Source organism: Trifolium pratense, linkage group LG4 (genome assembly GCF_020283565.1).
Source record: "Trifolium pratense cultivar HEN17-A07 linkage group LG4, ARS_RC_1.1, whole genome shotgun sequence".
Taxonomy (NCBI): Eukaryota; Viridiplantae; Streptophyta; class Magnoliopsida; order Fabales; family Fabaceae; genus Trifolium; species Trifolium pratense.
In genome coordinates, this window is record NC_060062.1 from 4,021,795 (window position 1) to 4,039,771 (window position 17,977).

Here is a 17,977-nt window from a genome sequence, read left to right on the forward strand (position 1 = left end):
ACACAAAAAGCAGACCACTTTCCTTTCTTATTTCCAAATTGTAGCTGTTTTCTCTTTATTATGTAAAGAAAATGCACGTGTTAACCATGCAACTAATAATGACTTCATCATATATTAGGCTAGGTACATGCATGTTTGTTTATAGGCAGAAGAAGAAGACGAAGACAAGGTTGGTTTTCCACTAGCTCCAAAAGCAAGAGCCAAAGAGATTACTTTGATTCTTGTGGTAGAGTCTCTATTATATATTTTACTTAAGAGTATTTTAAAAATATCAAAATTTTATAGTTTATACTATTATACAATTAAAAATATTAATCGTCAAAATTATGCATTGACATGCGTGAAACAGTTAACTGAGTCAATCATTATGGGGCGAATGAAGTATATTCAAGTGTTATTTATTTTTTTATATTTGAACGAAGGTCGTGGTTGTAGCTCTGATTTGTCAGGTTGGCAGTCTTTAGGTTGCGCTTCAGAGATTATGTGTATAATATTTAAACCTGCGTTTGAAGCTATTTTAGATTTGTGTGACTAACAGTGATGATAGTATTGTTTGTCTGGGCTTTAATTTGGATCTAAATTTGTTATTCTCTTTGGCTGTTGTAGTAGTTTGTAGTCTGTTGGTTCCACTTTTGTTCATTCTTATAGCATGCCGAGTTTGTCGTGATCTGTTAGATTTTAAGTCAGAAGCAAGTCTAGTGCTTAAGGTTGGTTGTATCTATTTTATTTTGCATTAATTATGTAATTTTCCCCGATAGTAAGAAGTGGGTGATCTTTTCATAGAGTAATGTTTGGCTATTTTAGCTTATTGAATGAATTAAAGTTAAGTCTACAGTACAGAAATGTCAAATAAGATAAATCTTTTTGAATTAATAAGCTTCATCATTAAATCAAATGACTTGTGATGTGTCATTTTGATTCAATTCTAAAATTTATTAATTAATTAATTTAATAGTAATAAACAAATTTGTTTATACAAGTAAAAAACTTGTCTCGTTCAAATGTGAAGTTCCCAAATAGAGTATTTTAAAAAAATTAAACCAATTATTAGTTGGTTTAGTGGTGATTGACGTTAAACTTGATAAGGAGGATCACGGTTCGATTCCTCGCAACTGCGCAATTGCGATCGAAAAAAGACTGAAACTACTTGATGTCAGAACTGATTCCCGAGCCAGATTAAATTGGTGTTGAAATAAAGACACATGGAAGTAGTAAAATAAAGAAGTGAAGGTACCTAACGTATAAAAACACGGCAACAGGATAGAAGCCAAACATTTACAACCTTGTATTTGTGGTCATTTCTTGAGCTGTACTTTTGTACCAAACATTTCGTACAAAAAATACATAAATCATGCCAATCCTACATGTGCAGGTCCATGTCAAAGGTCCCCACGAAAAACTTCATAAGACAGGAAATAAAAAAATTGTTCGAGGGAATGTGAGGCTGGAAATACAGGTTGATTCATCTCATGCGCAAAGTGTTCAAAACTTCAAATTAAGTAGTAATTGATGTGGAACCGTCTAATCTGAAATGAACGGTCAAGATCTCAAACTGTCAAATTACTGAGATCCGTACTGCATAATTGGAACGTTGGTTTACAAATCTAACACCGAAATTGAAAACATGTAATAGTGGCATTTTTATAATGCAGGCGATCCGGGGCCTTCAATTCTTGCAACTTTCGTGTACAAAATTTCATAATATTCAACTTTTCCCCTTAAAATTAAATAGAAAAGTACTTGATAAACTACCTTTTTACCTGGCAATATACAGAACAGCCCTCAATTTGAAATCTGTGTATGCTGCCAACAGCAATAAAGACCAGTGCGATACAAAGAAATGAATATTTCCAAAAATACATTAATAATAAACGACTCAGAGAGATTGCATTATGCAATGATATTGCTTCATGTAGATGATGCAGGTAAAACAAAATATAAATATTATGAACACAATCGCCTTGACTAGTTTAGAGTTAGAATAACCTCAATCAAACAATAAATTTCATCAACAATGGAAAAATCACCTTCACAATTTGGAGTGCATAAGCACAGTTTTTTTCAGGTTATGACTGATTCCTATAAGTTGGTGAAACAAAGTGCATATGCTATCTACTCCACCAGTATTGTATTTCTCTGACACATTTTTAATTCAGGATTCAAACGTTAGATTTTACTTCCCAGCTCAACCTTTATACAGAACTTGGCACCCTCAAATTAGCCACACGCTGTATACAAACTATGATCCTCTTGCTCCTCTTTGCTTCTTCTCTTCTAATGCAGCCGCCTCATTTAACATGTCAGCTGCATCCTTGTGCATGTCCAGCTTTGCAAGAGCAACAGACTGCATGTAGAAAGCTGTGGGCCAGTCTGGATATACGCATTGTGCTTGCATTGCATCTCGTAGAGCAGGATCTGGTTGATCACATAACAGGTAGCATAGACTGCGCCTTGCAAAAACTGTGGGAGAGACCATCGTTCCCACATCAATGAACTGCATAAAAGCAAAAAATTTCAGAATAACCAACAAGTACACAGCTAAGCTACAATCATTGAACATTTCAAACAAGTGCTGAATTGCACCTGAGAATAGTTATCAATGGCTGTCTTAAAATCCTTGTCACGGAATGCATAGTCTCCGCGCTTCCTTGCCTCCAGCATATCTCTCATCTGTTGAGTCCACTCTTGGAACGACAACTGAACCAATCCAAATTCAAATCTTATAGCATAGCATCCAACTAAAAGTAGTAAAATTAAAACAACCGCACCATCAGTTACCTCATTAGTCCCTTCATCATCTCTGTAGTGGGTTGCAACCAAGATCTGATGTATTGCAGTGAGGTCCATTCTTGAGCAAGCCTCGCCCATTGCTGAAAGAGGACGTTGTGGGGTTGATGGAGCTTCTTCTTGCTTTGGAATTCCAAGCATGATGTGAGAACGAACCTAAATCACACATAACAATAATCAACTAGAAGTATTGTTGTTTTGATCCCTTTTAAACACTTAAATTGCCATTTAACAAGGTTATGTATCCATAAAGTGAGAAGATATTTGCATTGCAACAGCCCAATATGGCAATATGTACCTTTAGTTCATCATCTACACTGAGAAATATATGCTAAGGAGGGAAGACAATAGAAACAGTTGCATACATGACAAATCGACAATAGTATACAAAAAAACATGGAAGAACATCGTCTAGCCACATCCAATACTGCATAGAATTAGCTTGGGATTTGCATTAAATGAATATATTCTTGTAAGAAAGCATGAATCCAAATTTAAAATTTTAAGATAGATAACAAAATGTTATCCGATGGCAATATAAAGATCAAGGCCTTGAATGTACTGGCATGGAAATGACATATCTTACATGCACTGGCATGAGATTTTTTAAGTTGCAAATAAAAGTAAACTCAGAGTTACGCTGGCCTCAAGTCAGATGGGCAGTCAAAGACATTAAATATATAGAACTGGCAGCAATCAACTATTCAATCAGGTCCAGGTGTAAGACATAACCTAAGCTTGGAATCATCAAGTCTAACAAGTGGCAAGATATATGCATAACAGGTTTCTCGTAAGTAACATGGCACTGTTTCAGGATGATATCACATGTTAATGTCTATAGCTACAAGAAAGACGACATGTCAATATCTTTTTATATGCCTGCTTTTTGATAGATTTACCAATTTTATTTCTCAGTAATGTACTGTAACTCAGAATATTCTGAACCCTTATCAGATACAGATTATTTAGGCTATTTGAGAACTTAGGCTAACATATCGTCGGACATGTCCAATCCATCTTATTCTACTATACACAAAACCCTTATCAGATATTATATAATTTAAAGTAAGTAAAAATGTTTGGCCTAAAAATACCATAATCGCAGAGACCACCCAAGTTCAAGTTCAACTGCATTATCACCAAAAACAATTTAAAATTGTCATTATATGGAAGGAATACAAAAAACCACTACCAAAGCCTTATCCCATAATGATCTATTCTATCATTATCGAGTCCAAAATGGCAGACCATTTATATCTGAATCTCCTAAACGGTTTGACCTGCTATTTTCCTTAATTTTCCTATAACTCTAATTATCGAACTGTCCTCCATTTGGTCTATATCATAATTATCTGTACTTATTCATGTATCACCCACACATGCCGAAATCATGTTCGATGGGAGTCTACCATCTTTTCTATAATAAGGGCTACTTAAAGCATTTGTGTCCACTGTAACATTTGCATCTCTAGAACACTAAGTTTACCATCTTACTGTTTCTTTATCGTCCAACATTTAGTCTCATACAAGGCCTTATAGCTTTATGGTACTTCTATTTCATAAATGACAAGTAAGATACTCTCCATTTCGTCCACCCTTCTGGCTCCTATGGTTCACATTTATCTCTATATACCGATCATTTTGTATGATGGATTCTATGTAGTTGAACCGTTAGACTTATGACATGGTATGTTATTCTATTTCACAGCTAAGTCAGGACTTGCATGTCTCAAACCAACCTTGCATTCCATATACTCTGTTTTAGTTCTGCAAAATAGAAGACCATGTGCTTCCGAAGCTTGTCTCTAACGTTATTTATTTCTCCTCTCAACTCTCCAACTAGGAGCATCTGAAAGAGCTTATATGGAATTACCTTATAATATAAACACAAACATAGATGTTTGTTTAAACTTATTAAAATAGTTCATCACATACCTATAAGCTCTCTGAGCTTTATCCAATAAATTACTCAAATCAGCTAATGAAAAGAAAGAAAGAAAAAAACTATATCTACTAATATGCTATTTTGAGCTTATTTAAATTCAATAAGATTCTTAGATAAGGAAAACATCTTCCCTCAAACCCAAGCGGGTGTGGAGACAACTTACTTGAATTAAAAAACAAAAGTATCTCTTAGAATTTCAATTGGACCTAACTCAACCCTACAAAACCGACTTGTAAGGTGAGGAATGCCGACCACTTATAAAAAAATTCAGGTCATATCTCTTGGAATATGGAACTCCCAGCACACCTCTCACACCCAAGACAGGACACTTAGAGCGTGACCTGAGTGGCCCCACAATATTCACTTTTAGCTTGAAGGGTGTGTACAAGGCCCGAGAACGAATTCACAGTGGGTCACTTAATGGACCATGTTAGATAAGCTCCGATAGTATCTTAGAATTTTGGATTGGGTCTAATTCAAACTTATAAAACAGGCTTGTAAGGTGAGGCAATTCCACCACTTATAAACACTTTCAGACCATATCCAATGTCGGAATCTCAATGGTATCAAGGCATACAGAGTCAACTTAGCTGGTGGAGACAAGGAAGAATGACACTGAGATCAGAGACAGGACAGGGCATATACATCAAGGTCAAGGCCTGGGTTGCATTTGGGAGAAGAAGGATCAAAGACTTTGCACATATGTCGGAATGTCAATGAACAAAAAGACAGGTGGAAACAAAGCTAATATATGGGAAGACGGGATAAGACGTACTCAATTTGTGGATGAAAAGACATGCTGGAACAGAAATACAAACATGCAATGGAACAATATCTCGAGACTAAGACTTGATACAGAAACAGTTGCAAAGAAACTGAGATCAAACAAAAATGTAGAATATGGGTTTAGTGATAATCAAGTTCCACGAACTAAAAATCATGAACGGTAGAAAACATTTTCAAGGCGAATAACATGGTCTGGACTCCATGTTGGCATTATAGGTATGGAAAATATGATGTAAATGATGCAATATGACGTGATATATGCTACAAAAGATAAAGAACGAACATCGATTTATACAAGTATACTAACTATATTCCTGCTAATCCTTATCAAATATGGAAACATATAAAACATTATAAGGAAATATAGAAACTAATCCTAAGCGATAATCTAAGATGCTATAAATTATGTATGAGATAAAATCAAGATAGTATGGGATATTTATTATCATATACCTAACACTCTTAATCAAGCTAAAGCATTGTTAAAACCACACTTAAAAAAAATGAAAAAATAATAACCAAGTGGCAAGAAAGGGTGCCTGGACAAAATACAGGTCAAGCACCATCTAGAACTGGATATAGGAAGGATGGTACAGAGATTGTCCAGATCGCATCAGCGTTAAAAAAAAAGGGCAAAACTGCACTTGAGACCATAGACGACTAGATTGAATCTAAAACTGATCCAATCTGTACTAAATAATAAGTTGTATGCATTACACACAAAAATTCCCCAAAAATCTAATATTTGAAGTCATATAATTTGAACATTAGATATTAAAGAACTTACACATCCAACATAATTGCTTATTTAAGTGATAGAGGAATACTGAGCAGGTAACAAAAGTATGTTGGTTTTACAAGAGAAAGGATACTTACATCGGGTTTTGTGTGCAATGGAGCAAGCGTTGTGACCAAATCCTTTGTATTAGGCCGTTCTCGCGGTTCATATTGCAAACATTTAGAGGCAAGATTGACAACTACTGTTGCCTCTTCTGTAGAAAACTTTCCTTCCAAATGAGAATCCATCAAGAGCATGTTGTTTTTTCCCTGTATCATATCAAGTGCCTGCAAACAGAATCAGATAATTCCATATGGCACCAATAAAAAAAACTAATGAACAAGTCTGAGTAAGAAAATAATAAAATACACACCATTGTTAGGATAAAATTTGGATGAAGTTCCTTATATCATTATCATCAAGTTCCCAAATTGAATGACATGTGGACATTCTCTTAACATTAAATAACCTTCAATTATAATTTGGTGTTGAATATTAAAGAACTACAACATGAATTAGTTTGATTCAGAACTTGACGGCAATCAAGGTAATCAAGATCGCGAGTCATCAGGTGAAATCGTGCGAGTATACGATCTTGATGGATCTGTGCATGTTCATGAATAGACTGAATCGCAATTTTGGTATGAATCTTAGTTGTTTGTGGTATTTATGACTTTATGCTGTGAATTTTATAATCCAACATTTGAGTTTTATTTAGAATTTTGAATGTATTTTGAAATTTTTCTACTTAATTATGTTGTTTTATATGCATGTATATATGAGTTTGTGAAATTGGCAGGATCTTATGATCCGTGTTACGATCCTCCGATTCACAATCTTGTATGACCTTGATGGAAATGATATAAGAAACTGGATGTAAATTTTGTCCTTAATGTTAAACATCGGTACATATCATAGTAATAGCAACTTCAAATATTATTAGATAGATGAAATCTCACTCACCTTGAAATATGCTTACATAACAAACACACAAACCCTTTTTAGATTTGAAAAAACACTCACCACACCACCCTTATTGGTTATAGAAATTGCAAGGAGATCCCCTCAAGTATGTTTAAACGACACCCCACTCTATTTCAAAAACATCGAGGAAAGTTCAATGTCTTATACCAAACAGAGAGGGTGGATATATTATTTAGACATATCTCAGGGGTGATTGCAATTTCTCCATATTATTACTAAGTATCAATCTAACTGAAAGAATTTCATAGAAAATCATAGTACATGCATTGAACAACATTGTAATATCATGTATAATACAGTCATAACTTCAACGCCACAAAGTAAAGATTGTCATAATTCATAACAACCAATAATATTCATAGGCTTTGTACTCAAGTAGGCATACTATTTAAGACAAAAAAGTTTCAGTTAAAAAATAAGTGTAATTTTTATTCTATGTTAGGTAGTTAAGGAGGCTTAGTGAAATAAATTGGAACTTTATGTTAATTAGGCTTGAAGTCACTCCCAAAAGCTAGGTTAAAGGATGAGGGTAGTCGAGCACATATTACATTGCACAGCGCATTAGCCTTGGCAATGTGGGACTCAAATGCAACATCAATACTGAAAATTGAAATTCAACATAAAGTAGAAAAAATGCATAGCTAGAAATTTCATTCTACATATGTTAACGCCATGAATCGGTTGGAGCTAAATCCATTTTGTGAGGCCAAGTATTACTACTCCTTGAGAAAACTAATACTTGACATTTAATTTACGTGGAGACGAGTTTTAGGCTGAGGGTAACTAGTTTGCAAAAAAGGAGTTAAAGAAGAAGAGCACATAGAAGAAACTTACATGACTAGGAGGGATGTGCTTGCCACTGAGTAGGTCGAGAAGAACTGTTCCAAAGCTGTAAATGACACTTTCAGGAGTGACTCTTCCTGCAAAAATAAAGGGAGATATTTATTAGAGACAATGCAATTAGTTAGTGTCATAGAACAAAGAATGAAAGGGGGACAATAGAGCTAGTGAAGAACCATTTCTTAAATATTCAGGAGGTGTGTAAGCAAGGTTTGTGCTGTAACTTTTTCCATCCCTGCTGTTCTTCATTAAACCAAAACAAGACAGACGTGGATCACCTTCCTGAATGAATGAAAGAAAAACATATGATTCATTAATTACTTAGTATGTTTGAATTGATTTATTTGAGATTATCTACTGACATAAGTACTTGTGAGACTATTTAGATGAATTTATGAAAACAGCTTGTGACATGTTCATAAATCATAAGTTGTTTTCAACTTATTTTCATAAAGCACTCCAACATAACTTGTGAAAACAGCTTATATATAGATTATACGAAAACAATTTAACCTAACTCTTGCTTTTGTTAAAGAAATAGCTTTTACATAAGTGTTTATCATGATAAGTCTTATACTATAAATTGCAAATTAAATAGGACCTTAATCAATCAATTAACTAATTAATTACAACCAATAAACATAAAGTAGTAAAAATCAATAGAAAGAAAAGAAAAACCTCATCAAATAGAACGCGATAAGCATTCAAATCATGGTATAAGGGCCGTCCCTCAGAAGTACAATAATGCAAAGCTTGTGCAATATAAAGAGCAACTCTTAACCTCATGGCCCACTCAATAGTCTGATTTTCCCCTGAAATTAATTCAGTCATTCATTCAGAATCAACAAACAACTGAAGCATAATAAATACATAAACAGGCTCAAGTGGTTAATCAGCTCTCCAAGGAATAATCGTTTTAGGAGAACCTGAGTTCAATTCCTGATAGGAACTATTCTTAGTCAGACCTCGCGGCCGAACTCTGGATTACCAGGTGCCCTTCCTCCAAAGAAGAATCATTCAGGAGAACCCGAGTTCAATTTTTGATAGGAACTATTCTTAGTCAGACCTCGCGGCTGAACTCTGGTTTACCGGGCCTTCCCCCCGGGAACCAGAGGTTAATTAATACAAATACAAAAAATAAATACATAAACAGATAAATTAATAAAATAACTATGAGATATAAATTGAAAGAGAAAAGATAGATAGATATACAGTGAAAGAGGTGTTTGGCTAAGGTATCATTAGGCATAAACTCAGCAACAAGTAATCTTTCATCACCGTCACAACAATAACCAATCAAATTAGCAAGCCTAGGATGACGCAATTTTCCAACACCAGAAGCTTCTTCAACAAATTGTTTTGGATCCGGCCAAGCAGCTTTACTGAACTTCTTAACAGCAATCCAACGTTTCTGATTCTGTAACCTACCTTTATAAACCAAGTTAGGTGCTTTTTCACCACTCTCAGAAACAATATACTCTGAGCTGAAATTATTAGTTGCTGCTTTCAAGTCTGATAATGAAAACTCAGAGAAAGTAAAAGATGAAGGATCCACCGTTGCTGATTCTTTTTCACCATCAATTTGATTCAGATTGTTGTTGTTGTTGTTGTTGTTACGGTGCTGAAGCTGGTGATGGTAGGGTTGTTGCTGTTGTTGTTTTTCAGGATGATGATGATTCTCTCTTACTCTTCTTCTAAACAAAGAAGATTGACAACAACCCATTTTGTTTCTCTCTCTAAAAACTCTTAACTTTCTATCTCTTGTATTGAATGAAGCTAATATATTATCACAGATCATAACACACCATACATCATCACCACTTTGTGATTATTTTCTTTTCTTTTCTTTTGTTTTGTTAATTAAATTAATGATTGATTATACTATGTGTCTTGTGTGAAAATTGTTTTGTGTGTGTTCACCTTGATTTTCTCTTTTTGTGCAATTGTTTAGTTAACTTTCCAAATCTACTGTGGATTTTTTTTAAAAAAAATTATTTACTTTTTTTGACTTGGAAAGGGGACCCTACACTCAAAGTTCTCAGCTCCTGATTGCAGTAATAATAATGATTTCCCAGCTTAGTTTATGTGGAGTGGAGTACATCCTTTTTATTACCAAATTTTATTTGTCTTATCCTTTTTTACCATCTTTGATCTTTACTTACCTCAAATTAACTTCTTTAAGAACAACTGTCTACAACCAATCTTTCATAAATGAAACATAATAAAATTGTCAAAAAAAAAAAATGAAACATAATAAAGAAAAGAAAGAAAAAATTAGACTTCAAAGTACGACACGTTAAAGTTTGAATTTCGGCCTAACATATATTTATATTTAGCGTTAAATATGTTTTAAATAAGATTATTTTCAATAGAGGGAATCTATTATTAAAATTTTAAAATAAGTTATGCAAAAATGGTTTGAATTTTGTATATTATTGACATTTGAAATGTTTTTAGAGAAATTTAAGAACCGCCGTAAATATAAAAAAGTAAGAGTCAACTTCATCTACTACTATTTCATTTGACTCGTGCTTTTAATATATATTTAGTTGATGTAATTATTACAATATTTGAATTACCATGTATGTAGTTTACTTTTAACTTTTAAATTGGGTTTTTCTTAGGAAAAAGTATAAAAATATGTTTTTTCTTTGAAAGTTACATACTACTCCCTCCGTCCCTAAATATAAGCACACTTTTAAAGATAAAATATGTCCCTAAATATAAGCTCATTTACAATTTCCTAGACACATTTGTTATTACTTTTTCAAACATAACCCTACTTTACATTGAAATCCGAAAAGTCAACTACAAATAATCTTTTTACCAAGGACAATTTAGTAATTATAATACTCAAAAAATACACATTTATTACACTACCAACTTTTCTTAATATGCGTGAAAAACCTCAATAACAACTTATATTAAGGGACAGACAGAGTATATATCTAAGCTTGACGATGAGATTGAATCAAAGTTTTAAGATGTTGACGATGAGATTGAATCAAAGTTTTAAGATGTACTATCTCAAGTCTTTAGCCCTTTTGTGAAGTGATAGATAAGCCCAAAAATATGTGAATTGGGGATTGACCTCTAAAATACATGTATTATAAGAAATTTTAAATAAATAAAAACAATATCGACATTTAGTCAAAAAAAATACACAATATCGACATATAGTTAAGGGTGAGCTTCAACTATTTTATTAAGAAAAAATATTAAATAGTGCTCAAGGCAACGATTAAGAAAATAAATATGGTAATATAATCTTAAAAGTAGTGTATTCAACCCGTAAAAAAAAAGTAGTGTATTCAATGCCTTCTAGCTTAACTAATGTCATGAGTTTGATCACTAGTTTGAGTTTGTAGCAGCGTTAAAATGTTTAGGAAGAGTTTGTCGTCTTCGTCTATTTAGGTTTCACAAGGCTCGAAAGATTAGTCTACCGTCGCACATATAGAATATTTGATTTACGCCAAAAAATTAAAATAAAACACTTTGAAATTTAAAAAAGTATCTTTTCTACTTCAAATTTTTACTCCTTTTTTTTTTCCATTTTTTCTTAGCCATTGTCCTGGAATTAATATGTGAAGTACATAAGGTGAATTATCTCTTTCGATCAAATTATTTCCATACACATGATTTTAATATATTTTTAGTCGACATCATAATTACTACTATGTTTGATTACCGCATATTTATTATACTTTTTAGCTTTTGAAAATGGATTTTGTTTTAAGAAAGTGTTTAAAATATGTATTTTTTGTTGAATAAGTTTTAAGATGTCCAATTTAAAGTTTTTAGCCATCTGTGAATTCAGAGATCAGCCTAACGATCAATAAATTAGGTTGTATGTATTTTAACCTCTAAAATAAATGTTTTACAAGAATTTTTAACTAAAAAGTTAATAATTATTAATTATTATGTTTGAATATGGTTCTCTCCTCCTGAAGGTGTTTATGAACTGCTTGCTTAAGAACGATCCAATAAGAACTTTTTTCTTAGAAACTGTCTTTCTGTTCTTTTTCTCTTGTTTTCTTTAGCCTTGTATTTACCAAAAAAATCACCTCATATTTATTTTACTTTTAAAATTTTTCCAAAATGATTTCTTTCTTCTGGAAAAAAGTTTGTTGACAATGAGATTAAATCAAAGTGTTAAAGAAGATATACAATTCCAAATCTTTTAGCCTTTTGTGAATTGATAGATAAGCCCAAAGATATGTGCATTAAGTTGTATATATATGATATGATAAATTATGGTATGCTCATTTTTTTGAGAGGAAACCTTGGATATTTGACATAAGAGAGAAGGCAGTCACTGCAACCTATGAAGCACCGCGACACTGATACGGATGAGCCCGAGAGGGTGTTGGATTTTAGGTTCAACATTGGATTTTAGGTTCAACATTTCTTCTTATTCATGTTCAACATTTTGACCATTTGAGTTGTCTACAATATTAATTCTGAATTGAGAACTTGGTCACACTTAAAGTTCATTACCCTCCTTGAGTTGAGAGTATGTTCTGTGCAAATCGAAATTCGATCCTCAGTCACGCTCACTGCAGGTATCATAAACAAACTTTAGTCACAGAAGTCAACCACAAATTACTAAACTAGTAGTAATTCCTTAGTTCATTGCCAAGCCTAATCTAGATATCATAAACTAACTTTGGTCATTGAAGTCGACCACTAAGATTTACATTTTATCAATAGAATTCTCTATTCAGTCGTTGTCTTTGAACAGTTATCAGCCAAAAGAGGAAGAAAAGTGACACTTTATTCAAAATGTGTTTCCATTAAAGCTGGCTCAGTGTCAATAGGTGATTTGTACAATAATTGAACTTAAAGAACGAATATATATTTTTATGAAAGGAACATAATTTTTATACAGGAATTAATAATGGCCATGCATTCAGTGACTTGCGTCACTCAGACAGACAGGTACTATGTTCATCATGTGAGTGAGACTTGTCCAATTGCTCATCATAATATGTTTTTTCTTTCATTTACAAGCTCATTATACTGCTCTTCAGTTTGAGAACCCTTCTATTATCATCCCAGGATTTGCGCAGGGCAAGGTACTTGAAAGTTAGTCCCTCATCTGAACACATTTCTGTTTTCTAATGAAGAAAGACAGACCCTCTAGATTTTAAAATTAAGTGTGTAGGATCTCCTGTCTTTTCGTAGCTCGAACAGTCAAACCCCGTGTGCTTTAGCCAGGACAACTTCCCTTGTTGACTCTGTTGAGTGCCAAAAAAGTACTTGTACACCTCCGGCCTCCAACTTACACACCCCAAAGTATCTCTCGTCTGACAACAAATTCCACATCCCATCCCACATCTAAAACAAAATCTGCTTAGTGTAGACAATCCTCCCAAAACTGCGTTGTAAAGAAGAGCAAAAAGCAGGAGAGATTCTATTTTTGAAAAATGGTGAGGATATGATTTAAAGTTTGAACGTCCATCAAACTACAACCTTAGGGAACTCATTCATGATTTCGAGGGGCACTTTCTTCTTCACTCCGTTGTATCAACTCCTCATAAGCTTTCACAGATTCATCAGTAAATCTCTCCATTGCCTCAAAAATACGCTGCAAACTAGCCTGTAGATTACTGCTTTTGTCACTCTGATATATGATACTCTCAGAAACTGAGAGACCTTTACCTTCCCCAGATGTCATGACTATCTTCCGCTCTAATGCTTGAATTTGCTTCTGCAGCTTCTGGTCATCTCTGTCTATATTTCTCACTTTTCTCTCAAGATCTTTGTTCTGTGTCAGCTGCTGATGCAGTTCTAGCTTATCTTGTTCCCATATATGAAGGACACTCATGGTAAATACATGCATGGTTTCAACAACTTCCTTTTCAGATATTCTATCCAAAGCTTGAGACCACTGATTACATATTACAAATATTGGGGGGGCACCAATCCTACCAGGGGAAAAGGGGACTATGCCATCAGATGTTTCTTCAGGTACATACAGCAGACATTTCAGCAGCCAGTTATTCAATGCTCTGACATAACCTTTCTGTGCACTTACCCAGCCAGCGAATTGGAAAGTCCAATTGATAAGCTCTTGTTCGAGCTGCTTGGTAGCTAGAAGATGACTATCGCCACTTTTCTTTCTGGATGCAACCGAACCCAGAATTCTGGCTTCTCTAATTGCTTCACACTGACTATGATGGCATTCGAGCATGGATTTCCACATTTTGTTAAACCTGAAAACAAGTCTATGTTATATATACTGCATATATACCAAACTTCGTGAGCAAACACCCCAAAATTCTATACAGTGGATGAATGAATATCACAAGCATGTCTGGTCATATATAAAAAATGCCAGCAGCTTCAAACAATAATTAAATGAGAACAAAATGAGAACCATATTTACTTTGTGGCAAAGCTCTAATGGGGTTCACATCATTTCTTTGTAAAAGGTAGTTCATCTAGTTGAAAACAGACATCATATAAATCACAAGACCTTTCAGAAATTATCTCAGAATATGGAGAGGTATTTGCTTCTATCAGAAATTACATGTAGGTTGCAGATGGTTGAATCTCTCATAATACTCATTTCATCATAGTTATCAAATAATTACAGCAGTGCTTCAAACTCATTTCATGAGAGTTATAAGATAGGAGAGATGTGCTAATTGAACAAAATGTCAATAATAAAATAATTCCTTCCATTACATCTTTCTGAAATGTTTTATGGGGTCAAGTGCATAGCACCAGTTAATGGAAGCAAATCCAAACTACTAAAAGTGGAAAGCCCTGGACAGAATTTTATGCATAACTAGCTCGTTATACAACAATAACAACAAAGCCTTAACTCTTATCGGTTACCGCACCTATATAACTAGAAATTGCTTAGCTAATTCTACTTTTTTATCATAATAATTGTGAAAGGTTGATAACTACAAGCTGAACGGTCAAAATAAGTGTTTAATGAGGTATTGTTTTATCACCGCCTCAATGATAATTAATGATACCAAAATTGCAATTACATCAAGCATAATTTTGTATATAAGGCAATTAACTTAACCATTTTCCAAATATGAACAATAATATTAAGTACGTAGTGCCATTATATAGTATAGACCATCAGAAATAGAGAGACTTTAAAGAACTGGTACAAACAAGATTGGAAGTTGACAATTGACATACCCCTGTATTAATCCCTTCAGTTGCGGCCACAATTCTTCATCCCTTATCTTATTTATCGTCATAGAAATCTTGTCAACAACATTGATTGCCATGCTTATTTTTGTGGACAGATCCCTAATAAAAGCTCGGGTGGAATCAACTTTGTTAAAATCAGCACCCCTTTCATCCAAACGCTTTAGTTTGCGACACTTCCTATCATGCACGACCCGCATCTTTTCCTCTGCCTGCCAACAAATAAATATATACAAATTATCAGTGCAATATAGTTTAGAACACGCAAGAAGTGAAATAAAAGCAGGCAGCAGAAAAGCCAAGCAGATTGTGCATAAAATTAAAAAGCCTCGGGAAGGACACAGGATAGCTAACAGTACATACATCTGAGACTTAAACAACAAATTGCTACTTAATTTAATAGTGTGATTGGACTTCAAATAGAAGGAGCACAAAGACACGAACCAATAATCATCAAATCAGATTTGGTGAATTTATTTAGTGATAGACATGAAATAACATACCTTTACTTCATTAAAGAGTTTCTTTTCCCATAGATATAGCTTGTGGAGTGTAGAAGAAAGATTGCGCGACCTGGTAGTGAGTTCAACATCAAGATCCATGTTGTTAGGTTCAGTGGATTGGGTATTCCTTGAAGCAGAAGACACGACGGACAATGAGGGTGCAACCAGATGCAACATCTTGGAAGTAGCTGCTTCATATGTACAAGTCAAGTTAAGTCAATTCAAGTCAATTCAGCATATCAAGAATGCGAAATCACATACAACAGCAACGAAGCCTTATACGACGAATAGTGACTAATAGATCAAACAACGCCATAATGTTCTATCTATCATAGAACATATTTCTAAAATTGAAAAAAACTTATAAAAATGAAAGATGTATATAGATATAACAACCTTTGTGATGATAACGAAGCTTTCCAACTTCAAGAATATCGGCTATATGTGAACCGGAATCGGAAGCCCGCTGAAAAAGAATCTGAATTTCTTTGGCAACTTCAAGGGGATTCCTAGAACCAGGTCTAAATGCAGAATTAGCCTTAGGTTTGGGCTTGGGCTTGCCATCATCATCATCAACGACTTTCTTATCCACCACATGAACCTCATATTCCACTTCAGACTCATCCTCATCATCATCATCATCATCTTCATCATGAAGATGACCATGACCATGATCATGAGAATGATTAGGAGGATGAACAAGCTTTTGATCTCCATGCACCTGTTTAACAACTTCATCCTCATCTTCCAAGTCAGGGATCCCTTCTTCCTCCCTCACCTCCTTGGAATCGCGGCTAGGTGTGGCGGTCGGTGTATAATGAGTCTGAGGATAGTACTTGTCGTCGCTATCGAAGAAATTGAGAAAATCCCAAGTTGAAGTCCTTGGAGGAGAAGGTGGAGCTGGTGGTGGTTTAGAAGAAGCAGCCATAGGAGGAGGCGGTGAAGATCCATAAAAGGAAGAAGAAGGAGGAGGCGGATTTGAATATCCAGCATAATAGTTATTGTTGGTATAAGGATATGGTGGTTGTTGTTGTTGATAAGGGTTGTAAAAAGATGAAGATGATTCACCGACATAAACAGTTTCGTTACTCATGGGTCTCTGTTCGTACACGATTGAAGAAGGTGGAGGAGGTTTATTCTTCATGAAATTCATCTGAAAATTGGAGTTCATATGATGATGTGGCGGCGGTGAATTGTTGTAATATCCGCCGGCACCGGTGTTGTGGTTTTTGTGAGGGAAATGTAAAGGAGAAGGAGAAGCATCATCGTCGTGGTGGTGTAATTGATCGTCGTCTTCATCATCGGAATCGGTGTGGAAATGAAGATGAGAACCACCGGAATCGGAGTGAGGTGGTGAGGGAGAAGAGTGTTTGGTGGCGAGGTGGTGGTTGTTGTTTTTAGGAGGAGGTGAAACAACGGCGGAGGAATGAGTGGGGGGGTCGTGTTGAATGAAAGAGTGTAGAGAATGGCCAATTGAATTGAGGGAATTGATGTAAGAGACATGAGCAGCAGCGAGAGCATAGCGTTGATGAATAGCTTCGTCAAGAAAACTACATCTTTCCCGGCATAAAGCTACCGCCGGGAGATCGTCCAGCTTGGAGCTGGTACACCCCATACCATACAATTACAATTACAATACAATACAACAAATCCAATTGCAATGAATTAGAAAAAAAGTAGTAAAGTTTGGATGGATGATGAAAGTAAAACACTTTAGGGTTTGTTTGTTTTGTAGGTGGTAACTGAACAGTGATGGCGTTATTATTAAACACGAACGAAAAGAAAAGAAAAGAAAAAGAGATATGATATGATATGATAGTGGAGGAAGTAGTACTACTACAGTTACAGATTACTAGTAGTACTTAGTTACTGAGTGGGGGTGGGGGGGATGAAATGAAAAGATGTGAATGAAATGAAATGAATTAAGCGAGAAAAAAGAAAGAGAATCTTTTGCCAGCATGGATATTTTCGTCCGTTTCTATCTTTCTCATTTCTATTTCTGACTACTTAACTTTACCATTATAACTAGTGCTACTAGTATTAGTATTACTTTTTATTTAATTATATTGTTTCTTGTCTGTCTAATTTACACTCTCTCTCTTAATCTTTGTTGTTTGTGTAGTAGTAAACAAAACTTATTTTTCGGTGATGTTAAGGTCCATCATCATTCCTTATTAT

The 17,977-nt window shown here is 34.5% G+C and overlaps 2 protein-coding genes across 6 annotated transcripts; both read right to left on the minus strand.

Moving 5' to 3' along the window:
- Positions 1 to 1,944: 1,944 nt before the first annotated feature.
- On the minus strand, positions 1,945 to 10,073 carry LOC123920519 (serine/threonine-protein kinase BSK1). Of its 4 annotated transcripts, none has more exons than XM_045972783.1 (8): positions 9,333 to 10,073; positions 8,799 to 8,932; positions 8,297 to 8,402; positions 8,115 to 8,200; positions 6,395 to 6,583; positions 2,779 to 2,943; positions 2,584 to 2,697; positions 1,945 to 2,494 (listed from the first exon to the last, which is right to left on the minus strand). In XM_045972783.1, the coding sequence occupies exons 1-8, from the start codon at positions 9,916 to 9,918 to the stop codon at positions 2,240 to 2,242; spliced, it is 1,635 nt and encodes a 544-aa protein (XP_045828739.1). In that variant the 5' UTR covers positions 9,919 to 10,073; the 3' UTR covers positions 1,945 to 2,239. The 4 variants fall into 4 exon arrangements, with proteins under 4 accessions (XP_045828739.1, XP_045828740.1, XP_045828738.1 ...); XM_045972784.1 differs by having other exon boundaries at positions 6,395 to 6,565; positions 9,333 to 10,038; XM_045972782.1 differs by having other exon boundaries at positions 2,584 to 2,943.
- Positions 10,074 to 12,886: 2,813 nt separating this feature from the next.
- Positions 12,887 to 17,835, minus strand: LOC123921079 (protein ALTERED PHOSPHATE STARVATION RESPONSE 1-like). Of its 2 annotated transcripts, none has more exons than XM_045973475.1 (4): positions 16,196 to 17,835; positions 15,800 to 15,987; positions 15,285 to 15,508; positions 12,887 to 14,335 (listed from the first exon to the last, which is right to left on the minus strand). In XM_045973475.1, the coding sequence occupies exons 1-4, from the start codon at positions 17,412 to 17,414 to the stop codon at positions 13,603 to 13,605; spliced, it is 2,364 nt and encodes a 787-aa protein (XP_045829431.1). In that variant the 5' UTR covers positions 17,415 to 17,835; the 3' UTR covers positions 12,887 to 13,602. The 2 variants fall into 2 exon arrangements, with proteins under 2 accessions (XP_045829431.1, XP_045829430.1); XM_045973474.1 differs by having other exon boundaries at positions 15,800 to 15,990; positions 16,196 to 17,789.
- Positions 17,836 to 17,977: the final 142 nt, after the last annotated feature.

Bases quoted from the DNA above. Each gene is read 5' to 3' on its own strand.
- LOC123920519 (XM_045972782.1), bottom strand. From the start codon at position 9,918: ATGATCTGTGATAATATATTAGCTTCATTCAATACAAGAGATAGAAAG. The intron at 8,201-8,296 runs GTTCTTCACTAG...TTATTTTTGCAG, and splicing joins TCCTGAATATTTAAGAAATG to GAAGAGTCACTCCTGAAAGT. The intron at 6,584-8,114 runs GTAAGTTTCTTC...TTCTGTTTGCAG, and splicing joins AGCACATCCCTCCTAGTCAT to GCACTTGATATGATACAGGG.
- LOC123921079 (XM_045973474.1), bottom strand. From the start codon at position 17,414: ATGGGGTGTACCAGCTCCAAGCTGGACGATCTCCCGGCGGTAGCTTTA. The intron at 15,509-15,799 runs GTATGTTATTTC...ATTTGTTGGCAG, and splicing joins AACTCTTTAATGAAGTAAAG to GCAGAGGAAAAGATGCGGGT. The intron at 14,336-15,284 runs GTATGTCAATTG...ACTTGTTTTCAG, and splicing joins CTGAAGGGATTAATACAGGG to GTTTAACAAAATGTGGAAAT.